The sequence below is a fragment of the Chrysemys picta genome, chromosome 17 (assembly GCF_011386835.1).
Source record: "Chrysemys picta bellii isolate R12L10 chromosome 17, ASM1138683v2, whole genome shotgun sequence".
NCBI lineage: Eukaryota > Metazoa > Chordata > Testudines > Emydidae > Chrysemys > Chrysemys picta.
The window spans coordinates 5,656,273-5,675,493 of record NC_088807.1 but is presented as its reverse complement, the minus strand read 5'-3'; the positions used below and the strand labels follow the sequence as shown (position 1 = coordinate 5,675,493).

The following is a 19,221-nucleotide window of genomic DNA, read 5'->3' as shown; positions in this document are numbered from 1 at the left end:
GCCTGGTCTACACGGGGTGGGGTGGGGGGTGGTGGTGTGTGTGTGTGTGTGTGTGTGTGTGGATCTAAGTTACGCGACTTCAGCTACGTGGATAACTGCCTGCATCAACTCTGCCTGCCCCTCTGGGGGCGGCTGAGTACAGGAGTCGACGGGAGAGCACTTGGGGCTCGATTTATCGTGTCTAAACTAGATGCGATAAATCGACCCCCGCTGGATCGTTCGCTGCCCGCCGATCCGGGGGGTAGTGTAGACTTAGAGTGAAAACATCCATTAACCCACCAGAAAACGGACCCTTTAGTTCTACCCAAAATGGAATCCCCTCCTCCCCCGTTTTTCGTTTTGGTCAACCTGAACGGAAGTGGTTTTGGATTTTTTTGGTTCAGCCGCTGAACGGGAAAATCAATTTGTCACCAGCTCTAATCCCCAGTCGAGGGTCGTGATCCACATGTCTGTGGTGGCGCCCCATGTTACGTTTTTACCAGCTGCGTGGACAATTCTTTTCCCCCCAGTGCCTCCTGACACCCTGCCTGGGCATTGGGATCTGCCCCACGCCCCCTGGCTCTGCACTGGGGCCTTGGTGAGCCCCTGTAATAATTAATTTACCACCCACCTGGAGCATCTGAGCAGGGCCGGCTCTAGGCACCAGCCCTCCAAGCATGTGCTTGGGCGGCACTCCGGCTCTTTTTTTTTTTTTCCTTCGGGCGCTGGGAGCCGGCCCTGAGTGGAGGTGAGCTGCAGCGGTGGGGGGCGTGGGGAGGGCCGCAGGAAGTAACCCCGGGGGGGGGGGGGGGGCGCAGAGGAACTACTCCCCCTCAGCTCACCTCTGCTCCACTGCCGCCTGCTCCCCTGAGCGTGCCACCACTCCGCTTCTCCCCCCACCCCAGCTTGCGCGAATCAGCTGTTTTGTGGCAAGCCTGGGAGGGAGGGGGGAGAAGCGGAGCGGCGGCGGCGCGCACAGGGGAGCAGGCAGAGCGGTGGGGGGGGCGCGGGGAGGGTTGCAGGAAGTAACCCGGGGGGGGGGGGGGGGCAGAGGAACCACTCCTCCCCCCCCCCCAGCTCACCTCCACCTCCTCCTCCCCCGAGCGCGCCGCCGCTCCGCTTCTCCCCTCTCCCTCCTGGAGGGAGGGGTAGGAGGGGAAATGCGGCGTGCCAGGGGGAGGAGGCGGGGCCGGGGATTTGGGGAAGGAGTTGGAATGGGGTGGGGAAGGGGCAGAGTTGGGGCGGGACCAGGGAGCACAGGAAATTTTTTTTCTTGGGGTGGCAAAAAACTTGGAGCGGGCCCTGCGTCTGAGATCCCAAAGTGCTTAATGGCTCAGCGTGTGTGCGTCACAGTCACTTCCCCCCGCGCAGAAGCACAGCTGTGAAGCACAGAAGTTTGCCAACAGCTGTCAGCAAAACCACCCCCGTTCAGGGCTGAAAGTGAACAGAAACCCTGGGCCTGACATAGGGACACTGAACATATTTCTCCAATTAGAATTTATCTGGGAAGAGGCAAATGCCCCAGCTCGGGTGTGGAGGGGAGATCCCATTTCACCTCTGACAACCACAAGCAATCAAGACCTTGATATTATCTATTACCCCCAAAAACACGCCCTGCAGCACAGCGCCCCCTACTGCTGCTCCAGGAGATTGGGGCCAGCATTGACTGCCAGGGGAGAGCGCCCCCCACCCTGCTCCCTGGAGCATGGCGCCCCTTAGTGCCACACTGGGACATTGCTTGAGAGAGGACAGCGCCCCCTAGCCAGCACCTTGATTACCATCGCAGTCTCCCCACAGCCTGTTGGTTTGTGCTCCTGCTCCCCGGAGTGGGCGGGGGGCTCTGCAGATACCACGGGAGGGGGGACAGTGCTGCCCCCAGAGCCCCGCCGGGCCCTAACCTGGCTGCCTCTTCTCTTTCAGCCTCACCCGAACGTCAAACCGATGGCCTACGCCAACACTCTCCTCCAGCTGGGGATGATGTAACCTCCCCGGTCACCACCGCCCCCGCCTGGAGGCCCCCCATGCTAGGCAGAGACGGCCCCTCGGCCTTTTTACTTTCTTCTGCCATCAGCCCAGGCTGCCCAGGCGCCGGAGCGTCCATCACGAGGGCGGGGCGGGGGGGTTGCCGTGGTTCTCTTCCCCCCACGCCGAGCCCATTTGTAGTGTTGCCGTGAGCTGGCGCCGCACAGCCGAGAGGCAGGAGTATTTTTTTTTAATATATTGGAAAGATTGTATTTATTCCCAGGGCTCGCTCAGACTCCGGCCTGGAGCAGAGAGGCCGCTGGACCTAAGCCGGCTCTGTCTGCGGCCCGATCTCTCCCGGCAGACGGTATTGGCTTGCAGGGTGGAGCACGGAGGCCTCCCCTCCCTTCCCCAAGTGCTCTGGCTTTGAGGCGTGTCTCTGACGGGTGGTCTTTGGGCTTGGGGGTTTCAGGAGAGGCGAGGGGGCTAGGTGGGCTCAGAGGTTAGGATCAGGGGACGAGCAGCAGCAAGGTGTCGGCGTGGGGGGGTCCCATCCATAGTCATCCTCTCCCTCTGCATCAGAAACCCAGGGTGGACAGGCAGGGCTCTACTTTCACCAGCTTCGGAGGCACTCACTGGCTCAGCTCGGGGGGGGGGGGTGAGAGCTCGGCCCAGTAGGGATCAAAGATCACATCCTTGGAGGCAGTCTGTGCTCGGTGGATCTGGGCCCGGGATCCCCAGCTGCCAGTCTGACAAGAGCTCTCTAATACTAAGACCTGGGCCCTGGGACCCCTGGTTGCTGGGATCTGGGTCCCGGGACCCCTGGCTATCAGTCTCACAGGACCTCTCTAATACTGATATCTGGGGCTGGAACCCCTGGCTGCTGGGATCTGAGTCCCAGGACCCCCAGCTGCCAGTCTGACGAGGTCTCTAATACCGAGACCTGGGCTCCGGGACCCCTGGTTGCTGGGATCTGGGCCCCGGGACCCCTGGCTGCTGATTGCTGTTATCTGGGGCCGGAACCCCTGGCTGCTGTGATCTGGGTCCCAGGACCCCCGGCTGCCAGGATGAGTCCCAGGACCCACAGCTGCTAGTCTGACGAGGTCTCTAATACCGAGACCTGAGCCCCGGGACCTCTGGCTGCTGGGATCTGGGCCCCAGGACCCCTGGCTGCCAGTCTTTCAGGAGCTCTCAAATACCGGGATCTGGCTCCCAGGCCCCCTAGTTGCTGGGATCTGGGCCTGGGATCCCTGGCTACCAGTCTTACAGGACTTCTCTAATACTGGGTTCTGGGTCCCAGGACCCCCAGCTGCTGGGATCTGGATCCAGGACCCCCAGCTGCCAGTCTCCCAGGAGCGCTCTCACCCCAGAGTGCCCCTCTTCTAGGTCCCGTGTGAGCTCTCTGATCTGAGGCATGTAGCTCCCTGCTCCAGAGGACAGGGGCAGCATACGCCCCTCCCTCCCCGTGAGACATTCCTCCTCCCCAGGCGTCTGCCTCCAGCCCGCCACAACAAAGAAGTAAGGTTAAGACTGTCAGTTTGTTTAGGAAAAGCCGGGGACGGGTCACAAGCAATAAACAAAAATTCTCAGAAGCCTGTGACCTGTCCCTGGCTTTCGCTCAACAGAGCTGTGACAAAATGCGGCTGACGGGTGGGATGAGAACCCGAGCCCTGCTGCAGGGGAGGTAAGGGCGGGAGGTCTGTGGCGGGCTGCCTCCCCCCACCATGGTGGCTCAGAGCTCCAGGGGGCCCCCTGCTGGCTGACAGCTGAAGTCCCACCGCCCAAGGGCTGAAGCAGAAAATGTCACGGAGGTCTCAGGAAGTCCTGGAACCCGTGCCCTAATCTTAGCCTTACAAATAAGCAATAGGTGTGTGGGTGTTGGGCTGGCAGAGGCCCAGCCTCCAACTCAGGCCGGGAGTGTGTGGGTGTGTGTGTGTGTAGCAGGGGCAGTGGGGGCAGCAGACTGGATTTCTCGGGGTGCTTTACCTCACTTGCCCACCCCCACCTTTGCCCCCTTCTCTGAGCCTGGGGAGCGTTGGGCATCTCCTCGAGGAAGAGCGACCGGCCTATTGTGCCACATGCAGATGCGACCAAAGCACTTGGGTGTCGTCGTGCGCACCACCGGATCCAGGAGCCCGCCCCCCACCGCCACCTCTCGAGCTATTTTACTGTCTGTAATTAAAGATGTTAAAATAAAGTAATTATTATAAGCCTTGCGGGCTAGCTGGCCACTCCCGTGTCCTGGCCTGCCCGTGCCGTGAGAGGCTGTAGCGCCCCCTCCTGGTCTGCCAGCTCTGCGGCGGGAGAGCGAGGGAAGCTGCACCCCTGGGGGCTTACGCAATCAGCCGCCAGTGCTAGCGGCTGGCGGGGACAAAGAAAATGTATGGCAGGCTTGAGCTCCGGGTGGGATCTCCCACTGGGCAGATGGTGGGAGCAGCGTCGTCCCGAACCACACATGGAGCTGAAGCATCAACTCAACCTTTAGCCTGTGCTGGCCCTGAGCCTTGCGAACTGTGCTTTGTGTTTTCTGGCCGGAGATTTCGGGGCAGCCTCCTCTCTGTTTTACAGCTAGAGAAACTGAGGCACGGAGACGGGAAAGGAGTGCGCCTGCGGCCTCCCACGCAGAGACAGAGCTGGGAAGGGAACGCAGTCAGTCCCAGTGCTGTGCTCTAACCATTGCACGATGCTGCTTCCATCTGCTCCTTGAACTAACGCTTTGTCCCATTCCCGAGGGCCTCTCGAGTGCTCCTCAGACCTTGCCAAGTCCTCCCCCCCGAGTGGGACTGGCCTGGGCTGCCAAAGGCCCCCATCTACCCAGGGAAATTGACCCGCTACTGATCACACACCTGCTGCTGGCATTCGTGTTGGTGGAGGGGCTTGGAGACAATAGAACAGGATGCATAAGGGCCTCTGAAGAGACTCTAGCTGGGCTCTCGGTCGGCGTTGGCAAAAAAATTTGGCTAAAACTACTTTTTAGTGAAAAATTTAAATTTTGTCCACGTGAAATGTGGCGTTTGCCCCAACCCTCATTTTTTCCCCAACTTTTCAATTGGTCGAAAAATTTCATTTTTGGTTTGACTCCAAATGATTCCCCCCCCCCCCACTCCCCTTGAGTTTTTGAAATTGCCAGTGGACTGGAAAAAAAATCTGTTGTTTGCCCAGCTCTAGACTTACTGGCCTGATCGCCCAGATCCATACTCGGGTGCTGCCCTGAAAATGGCCTTTGCATTTAGTTCCTCAGCATATCTGCTTCAGAAAACAGCTTCAGAACCCCTCGTCCACAACAAACATGGCCACCTCACCCTCTAACCTTGTCCCCACCTAGCTCCTGGCTTCAGAACCCCATGCCCACAACAAACATGGCTGCCTCACCCTCTAACCTTCTCCCCACCTTGCTCCTGGCTTCAGAACCCCATGCCCACAACAAACATGGCCACCTCACCCTCTAACCTGCCTCTTGGGTATCTCCTGCTGGGCAGGTGGGGGAGTCTTAGTTCCTCCTCTCCACCCCCCGCCCCCGACTCTTTCCTTTGGTTGTAGTTAATCACATCCACCAAAAGTGACACTAAAAGAACTGTATCAAGCTTGCAAAGACAAGCACACAGCTGTTACCAAGCACTAGGTTTAAGGATGTCCCCATAACCTTAATGCTGCCCCACCTTGTGTGCATCACTGGGAGCAGTCTTTAAATTTATGGAGATATCCCATCTCCTAGAACTGGAAGGGACCTTGAAAGGTCATCAAGTCCAGCCCCCTGCCTTCACTAGCAGGACCAAGTACTGATTTTGTCCCAGGTCCCTAAGTGGCCCCCTTAAGGATTGAACTCACAACCCTGGGTTTAGCAGGCCAATGCTCAAACCACTGAGCTATCCCCCTCCCTTTATCACATGCTGTTTTAAAGGCAGCGTGGCCTAGTGGCCTGAGACTCAAGAACTCAGGGTTCTATTCCAGAGTCTGCCATTGGCTGACTTTGGGCAAGCCACTCCCCCTCAGTTTCCTCATAGTGTTATTTTTTTCCATTGAAAATAGCTGAGTTTGCGGTATCTGTTTTAAATTGAAAAACATGTTGGTTTTTGGCTGCTGCAAAAGAACATTTTGGGGGTTTGAGAAGCTTGTTCAAAAAATAATATTTGTTTCTCTTGACCTTTTTCAGGGTGGGTGGATGGGGATAAGTGCCGCTGCCTCTTAACCCCATAGCAGCCACGGTCCAGTCTAACGAGCGATTCGAGGTTTGTTTCCTGTAAATTTCCTTGGCTTTTAGCCATTTGTCCGGGCTTTGATTAGGCTCTTGTTAAGCTAGGAAGTCCCCCGAGCTTATCAAAGTCCCCATGGTCTATGAATGAGGTTGGCTGAACCAATTTGACTCTGCCTACGCGAGTGACGCACATACAGAGATACCGCCCCGGGTCTGTTGGCACGCGTCAGGGTTGAGATCACAGTCAAGCTACGAACCAGGCTCTGCTGGTCACGCTTTTCCACTCGCTCTGTCCCTGGGGCGCGTGAAGCCATCAAGAAACACAGTGCGGCCTGGTCACTCTGCGCAATGTGCAGCCAGGAGAGAACGAGCCGTGAGAGGAGGCGGCTGGTGCGCAGGATGCCTGGGTTCCCATCCTGGGGCTGGACGGGAATGGAGACTAGTGGTTAGAGGAGAGGACCGGTGTTCAGGACATCTGGGATCTATTCCTTTCCCTGATGCTGTAGTCCGTTATTTATTCTTAATTTTGTGTTAGAACCGAGGAGCCAGCCCCCATTGTGCCAGGTGATGTACAAAGACAGCAGAAAGATGGCCCGAGAGTGGACTAGCTAAGTTATAGTAGCACTATATAAGTTATAGTATGAAGGGTTATTTTTTGCAGATGGGTATGGGACAGCCTCCATCTGCGGAGAGATTTAAAAGCCTGGGACCGTTCAGCTTGGAAAAAAAGCCGACAAAGAGGGGATAGGCCAGAGGTCTATAGAATCATGATCGGTGTAGAGAAAGTAACTAGGGAAGGGTTATTTACCCCTTCACATCACACAAGAACCAGGGGCCACCCAATGACATCAATTGGCAGCAGGTTTAAACCGAACAGAAGGAAGTATTTCTTCACCCAGCGCACATCCAACCTGTGGAACTCGCTGCCAGGGGATACTGTGAAAGCCAAAAGTATAACTGGGTTCAAAAAAGAACTGGATAAGTTCCTGGAGGACGGGTCCATCAATGGCTATTAGCCAAGATGCTCAGGGATGCAGCCCCTTGCTCTGGGTGTCCCTAAACTGCTGACTGCCAGAAGCTCGGATGGGATGACAGGGGATGGATCACTTGATAATTTCTGTGCTCTGTTCATTCCCTCTGAAGTATCTGGCAGTGGCCCTTGTCGGAAGACAGGACACTGGGCTAGATGGACCATTGGTCTGACTCCAGTGTCATGGGGTGCTCTATTCATCACTGGCTAGCGCCTCTCCCTGGCTGTCCTGGGGATTAGCTCTGCCAGGTGCTACGCCCCTTCCCACAGTTCGCCCGTCATCGCGTCGTCTCTCTGCAGCCCCTCGCTCAGTCCAGGAACCACAGCTGCCTCTTTATGACTCAGCCCTCCGGCTCGATCACGGCCGTGGTTTCCCCTTCCGGGGTCCTTCACGTTCTCTGTCGCTCCCACAGTAACCCAGGCAGTCTTCCCGTTCGCTAGCCCGCCAGTGCCACTTCCCCGGAGGCGGGTAGGGGAACCCGGACCCCTCAACACAGCAGTTCTGGGCTGTAGTCTCTCTGCCCTCCCTGCTCCTTCCCCAGACTGCTTCCCGCCACTCCTTAATCCCCCCGCTTTCTCTGGGTGTACCCCCTCCAACTTCCAATGCCCAGGGAGTGGCTTCCCATTCCCAGCACTGCAGCCCCTGTCTGTTGCCAGCTTCCTTTCTTTATAGGCCCTGCCTGTTCCTGCCCAGGTGGTCCTGTTTGCAATCTACTCCCTGGCTTTTCCCTGCAGCCTGTGGAGTTAATAGGCCTACCTGGCCACCTTCCTGTCCTGTGTGGGGTGAACACCCCCTCACAAACCCTCCCGCTCAAGACTGCAACTCTTGAGTGGGAAGGTACCTTCTCCCCCAGAACTGTCGTAGCTGGGCCCACAAAGTCGTCCTGTTCGTGCTCCAGGTCTCCTACCATGAGAACCAACTTGCCCTTCTCCTCCACAGCATCTCTGAATTTCTCCCTCTTTGAGATCAACCGATTCTGAGGGCTAGGGGTTACTCCGAATATCTAAAAATCAGGCCCCTTTAGGGGGTTTTCGGTTGGGCCTCCGAAATCATCAGCCCTTTTAGAAAAATATAACCCTAAATGTGTCCGCGGCACCGTCAGCGCATGAAAGTGAAAGGACGTCATGACTGACAGAAGCCAGTTCCTGAGAACTGAAGAGGGCTTTACATGCGGTCGCAGCACATGGGCTATTGCATCCACGTGCCTTGATAAGCAGCCCCAGATGCATATGGGAGCTGGGAATTTGGTTAGTCGTGGCTCAGGAGAAGGGCTTCCCCCAGGTGCGTACCAGACCTGGCAAAGCGCGTTCAACACATTCCCGGATTGCTGCTGACCCAAGAGGGTGTGACACACTTCCAAACAAAGGGGCAAGACCATGAGCGCTGCTTTACAGGTGGGGAAAGGATTCGGCCATGGCCACAAACCAAGCCAGGAATAGAACCCAGGAGTCCTGATTCACCCTCCCCTCGCTCTACACCACTTGACCCCACTCCCCTTCTAGCCCAAAACTGGGATCTGGAAAAACCCATATGTCTGAAAACCAATTCTTTGCTCTAACCCAGGGGTGGGCAAACTACAGCCAAGGGGCCACATCTGGTCCTCCAGACATTTGAATTCGGCCTCGAGCTCCCGCCGGGGAGTGGGGTCCGGTGCTTGTCCCGCTCCGTGCGGCTTCCGGAAGCAGCGGCATGTCCCCCCTCCGGCTCCTATGCGTAGGGGCAGCCTGGGGGCACTGCATGCTGCCCCTGTCCCAAGTGCTGCCCCCGCAGCTCCCATTGGCTGGGAACTGTGGCCAATGGGAGCTGCAGGGGTGGTGCCTGCGGACAGGGCAGCGCGCAGAGCCGCTTGGCCGCACCTCTGCATAGGATCTGGAGGGGGGACATGCTGCTGCTTCTGGGAGCTGCTTGAGGTAAGCACCGCCCGAAGCACCCTGACACCCTGACACCCTCCTGTGCCCCAACCCCCTGCCCCAGCCCTGATCCTCTCCTGCCCTCTAAACCCCTCAGTCCCAGCCTGGAGCCCCCTCCTGCACCCTGAACTCCTCATTTCTGGCCCCACCCCAGATCCCACAGCCACAGATGGAGCCCTCACCCCCTCCCGCACCCCAACCCCCAATTTTGTGGGCATTCATGGCCTGCCATACAATTTCCATACCCAGATGTGGCCCTCGGGCCAAAAAGTTTGGCCACCCCTGTTCGAACCGCTAGACCCCACAGCATTGCTGCTCTGCCCCGTGGTTGTTTGATAAAATACACACGTACAAACTGGTAGGAACCCATGGAAGGCATCGGCGTGACTTCCTGGAAATCACTAGAGATGCACAAGCTGTGCCCGCTGCGAAGCGGATCGTCTGGCTCGGTCTGTCTGCTCCCGGGTGGGGCCGGGCCCGCCAAACCCAGACCGTTCCCTGCGGCTGGAGTGACGCAGCCCTGGTGTCGGAGATGCTGGGAGTAAATCCAGAGGCAGCGTCTGGCTGCAGGAGGCAGAGCGCCCGGTGGCTTGGAGCGGCGTTGCTGGCACAGACCCTGGCCTTAACGGGACCCAGCTGGGATCCTGTGTTAAAGCAGAAGCCGTAAGGCCAGCAGCTGAAAGGAGGGAGAGGACCCTGCCCGCTCCTGAGCAGAGTGGGTTCTTTTGACATGTCCCTCTTTACTCCTGGCATCACCAGCCCCCCCCCCGGTGCCAAAGGCAGGGGCGTTAGAATCAGAAGTGGGCCCCCCTGAGCGGTCACGTGTCCCACACGCGCTGACCCCCTCTGTGGAGCAGCTGCTCCAGGTGGAAGGAGCGACGAGAGGCAGTGCCGTCCTGCGGCTGGCGCTCAGGAGCTGTCGGTTCAAGGCTGAGCTCTACCACGGACGCCTTGTGCGGCCCAGGCACGTCCCTCCCCTTCTCCGAGCTTCATTCACCCAGCGGGGAAATGGGGAGAGGGTTTCTGTCTTGCCTGTTGACTTGGACTGGAAGCTCTTTGGGCCGGGACTGGCTCACATCCTGGGTCAGCGGGGCCCTGGCCTCGGGCGGGAGCCCCGTGCCCAGTCCAGTGCCCTGGCCTCAGGGTGCACTCACTGCTAGTGGCGCCTCCTACTGGCCATCCCGGGGATTAGCTCTGGCCAGCCATTGTGCCCCCCGCCCCTCCGGCAGGATCTGTCCCACTCTCACTCCAGGAACCGCAGCCTCCTCTTCAGGACTCAGCCCTCCGGCCAGGTCACCCTACGTCCTCCCCCTTGCCAGGGAAGCCGTAACAAAGGTTGTCCAGGCCTCCCAGGCAGTCTGCTGTCCTCTGCCTGGCTTGTGCCACGTCCCAGGTGGCTGGGAGGGGCACCCAGGCCCGTCCTCCACTCCGGGTTCCAGCTCAGGGTCTGCACTGCTAGTCCCCTGAGCCTTCTCCTACCTGCCTGGGTTTGCCAGCCTCCCAACTCCCTCCTCCCAGGGACGTCCCTGCAGCCCACCTCCCTGCAGCTGCCTTCTGTTGCCAGCTACCTGGCTTTATACAGGCCCCACCTGTTCCTGCCCAGCTGAGCCTGCTTCCAATTGGCTCCTCCTCCAGGTGCAGCCCGTGGAGCTAATTGGTTGGCCTGAATCTTAACCCCTTCCAGTCCTGTGTGGGGTGCACACCCCACCACAGGGCCTTGATCTCGGACAGGGTCCCTGGCACAATGGGGGCCCTGAGCAGGGCCTCGGAATAGGGCGGGAGGGGGCCCTGCCCCTCCCAGTTTTTGAAAGTGGATGAGCCTGTCATGTCCACTTTTCACCATGGGCCCCACCCCGCTCCTGCTCCTCCTCTCCACCCCAAAATCCCCCCCCCCCGGGTCCCCCACGGCTAGGCCGGCAGCAGGAGCCAGGCTTGGGAGCCCAGGCAGCTGTGGGGAGCCGCAGACCCTCCACCTGCCCAGGGCGGGGGTCCGTAGGGCAGGGACACGGGCCGGGGGCTGCTCTCGGGCCCCCCCACCCTGAGCAGGTAGAGGATCCGCCGCTCCTGGCCTGCTCCGGCTTCCGGCTTGGCAGGGCTTGGGCGGAAGAGGAGCGGGCACCCCCACTTTAGGGAAGGCTCCACCTCCCCTGGCCTTGATCTTGGTTGGGGTCTGTGCAGCGCCGGGAACAATAATATGGATTTCCTCCTCAGCTGAAGTGGTGCCGAAATCCACTGCGCTGGAGAGGAAGATCCGCTCCTCCCTTGGGGGGATGATGAAAACCGGCCGCTTGGCACCCCTTTCGTTCGCCACTTTCCCGAGCCGGCCAGATGTTTGCTATTCCAGCTGCAGCAAGGAGGGAAGTGACTTCCCATAAAGGAGGAAGGGAGGGGGAAAAACCCCAACCTGTTCTGAGTGGGGGGAAAGCAAAGCAAAGCGAGAAAGCAACAAAACCCTGGGAACATTCCTGCTTTTGCCGCCGCCCTAAATTTAACCCACCAGCCGCCCCTTACAATGACAGCATAGTCTTCCCCTTCAGCCTGTCATCAGCCCCTCAGCACCCAGCGCTCGCGTGAGAGTATTTGGTGCTCTTTTGATTTCCAGAGGATTGTCTCGGGCTCCCCATGGCCTATGTCCCTGCCCGCCCCCCCCCGCCTCCTCCCACTGTTCCCTGCCTGCCTTCCCGGAGGTATTCTCAAGCAAGAAGTCAGCTGCTATTGTTATGGTATATTAGCCTGTGGGAATCCACCATGTGCTGCACAGACAGACAGAGCGAGGGCACCAAAGGGCAGGAGGGGGAAATGAAAGGGACTCATGGCGGGTCACTTTACGGGCTGAGCCAGAACCATTCTCCGTATCAAGTGCCTGCTGCGGGATGCTGCCTCTGGGGTGAGGCCCAGCGGCGCTTTATCACCCAGGTTCACTAGCCCCTGCGTGGGATTTCGGCAGCCGTTGAACTCCCAGCATAGCAGGTCTGCTGCCGAAGCTAAAGGAGCGGCTCCCATCGCCGGTGGCAGCAGTAGGCTGTTATCCTCTAGCGGGCCAGCTACGAGATGGGGCGGTGGATACAACCGCACCCTGTGCTCCACACGGGGCATGGAGAGACATCAGTCTGGGCACCAGGCATGGCCCAATACGAAAGCCTACCATGATGATGTTCTAAGATGTTCAGGGTAAGAGATCACAGGCGGTGGGGATAATAGGCCAGGGAAGGTGCAGCCACCGGCGGACACCAGGACCGTGGTGGCCCCGCCTCTTCCCCTCCCTGCTCCGCCCCTTCCCCGAGGCCCCCACCGCCTGCTGCTGCCTGGCAAGTCTTCTTCTACTCCACCCCGACCTCCCAAGGTCCCCACCGCTCGCAGCATCCCTCCTCACTCTCCACCCCCCACGGGAGGGTGGGGGATGTCTCGCAGCGAGAGGAGGGTCTGGCGGGGGAGCGAGGAGGGATGCAGTGAGCCAGTGGCGAACGGCAGGCTGGGGGGGGTCTCGCCACGGGCTAGGTGGGGAGGAGGAACACTGCAACCGGGCAGGGGGGCTGAGCAGGGAGGAGGCCAGGCGGGGGTGCATGGAGTGTGGCTGGGGCTGAGGGCGGAAGAGGCGGGACAGGGAGCTTACCTCCCCCATGGGAAAGCTTCACCCACTGCCCATGTAAGAGATTGAAGTCCAGAACCTCCATGGTAGCATTCGCTCAAATGCTCCCAGTTCCACACGCAGGGCCAGTTAGACAGGCAGAGATGCAGGGTCTCGATGCGTGGATGAGACCATGGTGTAGGGAGGAGGGGTTTAGATTTATTAGGAACTGGGGGAACCTTTTAAGAAAGGAGGAGCCTATACAGGAAGGATGGGCTCCACCTCAACCAAAATGGAACCAGATTGTTGGCACATAAAATTAAAAAGGTCGTAGAACAGTTTTTAAACTAAGGGCGGGGGAAAGCCAACAGCGACATCCCTTAGGGGAGGATCTATTAATGGAGATTCTCTATGTCCTAGTAAGAAGGAGAGGATGGAAGATGATAAAATATGGGTAGGATCTGATGAGAAACAGTCAAATGAAAAAGAGGTCCATTTAATTACATCACGTAATGGGAGACAGCTAAAAAGCAGGGTGGATTTGATTTAAATCACTAGTCAGGAAGACTCGATTTAATCATGGATTTCTACATAAAAGTGCATTCTTGTTGGTTGTTATAACCTTAATACATATTCTTCACAACTCAGAGATAGATGTAGGTTTCATTTTTAGAAGGTACACACTATAGATTTTTAGAACAGTGATTTATTTCGAAAACTTTTCAGATTAGTTTTACAGCTATATCAGAAAATGAATGATGGTTTGGTTATTTCATTTACCAAAGGTAATTGGAGCAGATATTTATGAAGTCATTGGGAGGTGAACTATCTCCAATTCAACAGGTTAATCATTAATATTTGGAGGATTTTCTTGCCATGCTGGATTAGGAGGAGAACATCACCAGACAGACATTTAAATTGTTTTATTTAACTAAAACAACAACATTAAGTATTCTGGCTTTTTTTTCAACAGCAAACAGACAATATTTTAACAAACCAAGCATATGTCCCTCGCTTCTCACATTTATCTCCAGACTTCTTCTCCTAATCCAGATCTATTCCGCCCCCAACACTCTTCGATTCATTGAACTTTTTGAAACTTTGCACTTTTAGAGAGAGGAAAGGGATTGACTCTGTGTACGCAAATTTGCAGAGGAACAATAGGTCTGTTATTTCTCATCTCTCTATATTATTTATTTAAAAACATTTTTGCGGTTAACAAGCATGTTATCTCTGGAAACACAAATCCACCATTTGAGAACTGCAAAACTAAGCATCTCTGATGGTATCTTCTAGACTGAGCACTGCGTCCCATTGGGTAGATAGAAAGATTAACCTAAATAATCTATACAGAAGCCCCTGGAACCCCATAAGTTTGGGTCCCTAATCCATGAACTATTGGAACTCATGTACAAAACTTTTCTTAAACATGACATGAATATATTGTCTCATACTATAGAATTAGAATTTATAATCCCTATTCCTATATCTTTGAGCTATAATGGATCTTAATTACGGAACCACACTTCTGAAGGACAACGAAGCCATCAATTCTCGTTGGAAAGAACGTTTTGACGATCTCCTTAACCGTAATTCTATGGTTGTAGATGAAGTTCTTGAGCAAATCCCTCAACGACCATTTAGGGATGAGCTCGGAGACCCTCCCAGTTTGTATGAGGTACACGATGCCACCATGCAGATGAAGAACAACAAGGCAGCAGGTCTAGATGGGATCCCCGCTGAAATCTTCAAAAACGGTGGACCAGAGCTAATTCACCAGCTTTACCTGCTTATCCTTAAAATCTGGATAAAGGAGGAGATACCTGGTGAAATGAGGGATGCCTTGATGGTCACCCTCTTCAAGAAAGGGGATAAAGTGGATTGTGGAAATTATCATGGTATCTCCCTCCTAGCCACTGCAGGCAAAGTTCTAGCACGGATCCTTGCAACTCGCCTTCTGCCCCATCAGAAGAAATTTTACCGGAGTCACAGAGTGGTTTCTGACCATGTCGTTGAACTGCAGATATGATCTTCACAGCACAGCAGCTGCAAGAAAAGTGTCAGGAGCAAAACCGACCGCTGTACATGGCTTTTATTGATCTAACTAAAGATTTTGACTCAGTGAATCGCCGTGCCCTCTGGACTGTACTCTCTAAGATTGGATGTCCTGATAAATACATCAATGTCCTAAAATTGCTTCATGCTAACATGAAAGTGACTGTTCTGAGCAGCACTGGCTCCCAGAGCGAACCTTTCAAAGTACAAACAGGAGTCAAACACAGCTGTATCATCGCTCCAACCATGTTTGCGGTTTTTATTGCTGTCATTCGTTACCTAGTTGCTGGGAAGTTTACAGCTGGCGTTGAAATCACTCACAGAATGGATGGACAGTTTTTCAGGCTGAAAGCCAAGAGTAACATTTTCACAACCTCTATTGTGGAACTTCAGTACGCTGAGGACAACGCAATCTTTGCCCACTCTGGGAAAGAGCTTCACACTATCTTGAATGCGTTTGCCAATGCTTACGCAGGGCCTGGTCTCACTCTTAATATCGAGAAGACTAAAGTGCTCTATCAGCCCTCTTCAAATGAGGTATTACATGCCCCAGCTATCAAAATCAATGGAGTGGCACTGAAGAATGTTGATCATTTCCTCTACCTTGGAGGGGGGAGGGTTAGCTCAGTGGTTTGAGCATTAGCCTGCTAAACCCAGGGTTGTGAGTTCAATCCTTAAGGGGGCCATTTAGGGATCTGGGGCAAAAATCCATCTGGGGGCTGGTCCTGCTTTGAGCAGGGGGTTGGACTAGATGACCTCTTGAGGTCCCTTCCAACCCTGATATTCTCTGAAGTCATCTTTCATCCATTCTGCATTGATGCAGAAATTCAACATCACCTGAGCTGTGCCAGTGAAGCCTTTTCTCATTTACAGCACAGGGTCTTTGAAGATCACGACATTTAAACAGACACCAAGCTTCTTGTTTATCAAGCCGTTATTCTCCCAACACTGTTGTATGGGTCTGAAACTTGGACAACCCATAGACACCACTTGAAAGTCCTTGAGAGGTACCATCAACGCTGCCTTCGTAAGATTCTGAAGATCAAAGGGGAAGACAGGCACACCAATATTAGTGTTCTGGAAGAGGCAAAGACCACCAGTATCGAGGCAATGATTCCATTGGACTGGGTCACATTGTCCAGATGCCAGATCATCGCCTCCCAAAACAGGTCCTGTTCTCTCAGCTGAAAGAGGGGTACCATCACATGGGTGGACAACGGAAGCGTTATAAGGACTTGCTTAAGGACAACCTAAAAAAATGTAATATTGACGTTGATCCTTGGGAGACACTTGCCCAGGATTGCTTAAAATGGAGTGAAGTCCTACGTGATGGTCCCCTGCATTTTGAACTTGCTCGCTGACAAGACAAAGAGGACAGGAGGAAGGAGAGACTGGTCTCCAGTCATGGTCAACAGCTTCCCGCTGAGCCTGAAAACATCTGCTCTCGTTGTAATAGAACTTGTGGTTCAAGGATTGGTCTTATTAGCCACCTGAGGACCCATAACTCCCATGGAAGATGATCATACTTGATAACGAGTGATCGCCCATCATCATCATAATTAAAACTATCTTTAGATAGGTTTTTTCCTCAAAAAGCATTTTATCAAAAAAAAAATCCGATTTCAATAAAAAAAATCAGATTTTTTTTATTTTTATTTTTTTTAAATCATTGATTTTTATCCACCCTGCGAAAAAGTGACAAGTGCTTCTAGACCAATGCTAGAAGTCTAAATAATAAGATGGGCAAACTAGAGTGCCCCGTATTAAATGAGGACAGTGCTTAATAGGCGTCACAGAAACTTGGTGGAATGAGGATAATCAATGGGACACAGTAATACCAGGGTACAAAATATATCGGAAGGACAGACCAGGTCGTGCTGGTGGGGGAGTGGCACTGTATGTGAAAGAAAGCGTAGAATCAAAGGAAGCGAAAATCTTAAATGACCCAAACTGTACCAAAGAATCTCTATGCATAGTACATAAGAACATAAGAACATAAGAAAGGTCGTACCAGGTCAGACCAAAGGTCCATCTAGCCCAGTATCCTGTCTACTGACAGTGGCCAATGCCAGGTGCCCCAGAGGGAGTGAACCTAACAGGCAATGATCAAGTGGTCTCTCTCCTGCCATCCATCTCCACCCTCTGACAGACAGAGGCTAGGGACACCATTCCTTACCCGTCCTGGCTAATAGCCATTAATGGACTTAACCACCATGAATTTATCCAGTTCTCTTTTAAACTCTGTTATAGTCCTAGCCTTCACAACCTCCTCAGGCAAGGAGTTCCACAAGTTGACTGTGCCCTGCGTGAAGAAGAACTTCCTTTTATTTGTTTTAAACCTGCTGCCTATTAATTTCATTTGATGACCCCTAGTTCTTGTATTATGGGAATAAGTAAATAACTTTTCCTTATCCACTTTCTCCACATCACTCATGATGTAATAGTAATTCCATCATGTAATTCCATTCTCTAACAATAAGAATATAGCAGTAGGGATATATTACTGACCACCTGACCAGGATGGTGATAGTGACTGTGAAATGCTCAGGGAGATTAGAGAGGCTATAAAAATAAAAAACTTATTAATAATGGTGGATTTCAACTATCCCCATATTAACTGGGCACATGTCACCCCAGGACAGGATGCTAGACACCATTAATGACGGCTTCTTGGAGCAGCTGGTCCTGGAGCCCACAAGAGGAGAAGCAATTCCTGATGTAGTCCTAAGTGGAGCACAGGATCTGGTCCAAGAGGTGAATATAGCTAGTAATAGTAACCATAACATAATAAAATCTAACATTCCTGTGGTGGGGAAAACACCACAGCGGCCCAACACAGTAGCATTTAATTTCAGAAAGGGGAACTGCACAAAAACGAGGACGTTACTTAAACAGAAATTAAAGGTACACTGCCAAAAGTGAAATCCCTGCAAGCTGCGTCGAAACTTTCTAAAGACATCATCATAAAGGCGAATACCCCAACTGTATTTATACCCCAAATTAAAAAAAAAAAACATCGTAAGAGAACCAAAAAAGTGCCACCGTGCTCAAACAGCAGAGTAAAGGAAGCAGTTAGAGGCAAAAAGGCATCCTTTAATAAGTGGAAGTTAAATCCTAGGGTACGTCTTCACTTACCGGAGGGTCCGGCGGCAGGCAATCGATGTTCTGGGATCGATTTATCGCGTCTGGTTAAGACGCGATAAATCGATCCCAGATCGATCCCGGAAGTGCTCGCCGTCGACGCCGGTACTCCAGCTCGCCGAGAGGAGTACGCGGCATCGACGGGGGAGCCTCCCTGCCGCGTCTGGACCCGCGGTAAGTTCGGACTAAGGTACTTCGAATTCAGCTACGTTATTAACGTACCTTAGTCCGAAGTGGGGGCTTAGTGGGGACCAGGCCTAAGTGAGGAAAATAGAAAGGAGCATAAACTCTGGCAAGCGAAATGTAAAAATATAATTAGGAAGGCCAGAAACGAATGTGAAGAACAGCTAGCCAAAGACTCCAAAAGTAACGGCGAAACAGTTTGAAGTACATCAGAAGCAGGAAGGCTGCTAAACAACCAGTGGGGCCACTGGACGATCGAGATGGTTAAGAAGCACTCAGGGAAGACAAGGCCATTGCTGAAAACCCGAATTCTGTGCATCAGTCTTCACGGCCGAGGATGTGAGGGAGATTCCCACATCTGAGCCCGTTCTTTTCAGGTGACAAATCTGAGGAACTGTCCCAGATTGAGGAGGTTTGGGAACAAATTGGTAAACTAAACAGTAATAAGTCACCAGGACTGGGTGGGATTCACCCAAGAGTTCTGAGGGAACTCAGATATGAAATTGCAGAACTACTAACTGTAGTCTGTAACCTATCATTTACATCAGCTTCTGTACCAGATGACTGGAGGGTAGCTAATGTGATGCCAATTTTTAAAAAGGGCTCCAGAGGTGATTCCGGCAATTACAGGCCATTAAGCCTGACTTCAGTACCAGGCAAACTGGTTGAAACTATAGTATAAAGAAAAGAATTATTAGACACATAGATGAACAGAATTTGTTAGGGAAGAGTCAACATGGCTTTTTATAAAGGGAAATCATGCCTCACCAATCTACTAGAATTCTCTGAGGGGGTCAACAAGCATTTGGACAAGGGGGCTCCAGTGGATATAGTGTACTTAGATTTTCAGAAAGCCTGTGACAAGGTTGCTCCCCAAAGGCTCGTAAGCAGTCATGGGATAAGAGGGAAGGTTCTCTCATGGATTGGTAACTGGTTAAAAGATAGGAAACAAAGGGTGGGTATAAATGGTCAGTTTTCAGAATGGAGAGAGGTAAATAGTGGTGTCCCCCTGGGTCTGTCCTGGGACCAGTCCTATTCAACATATTCATAAATGAGCTGGAAAAATGGGTAAACAATGAGGTGGCAAAATTTGCAGATGATACAAAACTACTCAAGATAGTTAAGTCCCAGGCAGACTGCGAAGAGCTACAAAAGGATCTCACAAACCTGGGTGACTGGGCAACAAAATGGCCCATG

The 19,221-nt window shown here is 53.6% G+C and overlaps 1 protein-coding gene across 1 annotated transcript in view; it reads left to right on the top strand.

The window, feature by feature from the left end:
• PPP5C (protein phosphatase 5 catalytic subunit) overlaps positions 1-4,164 on the top strand; it is a 44,803-nt gene extending 40,639 nt beyond the window's left edge. Inside the window, exon 13 of the mRNA XM_008174010.4 lies at positions 1,900-4,164. Within this exon, the coding sequence (XP_008172232.1) occupies positions 1,900-1,962 (63 nt within the window). The 3' untranslated portion in view covers positions 1,963-4,164. The remainder of the gene's footprint in view (positions 1-1,899) is intronic.
• Positions 4,165-19,221: the final 15,057 nt, after the last annotated feature.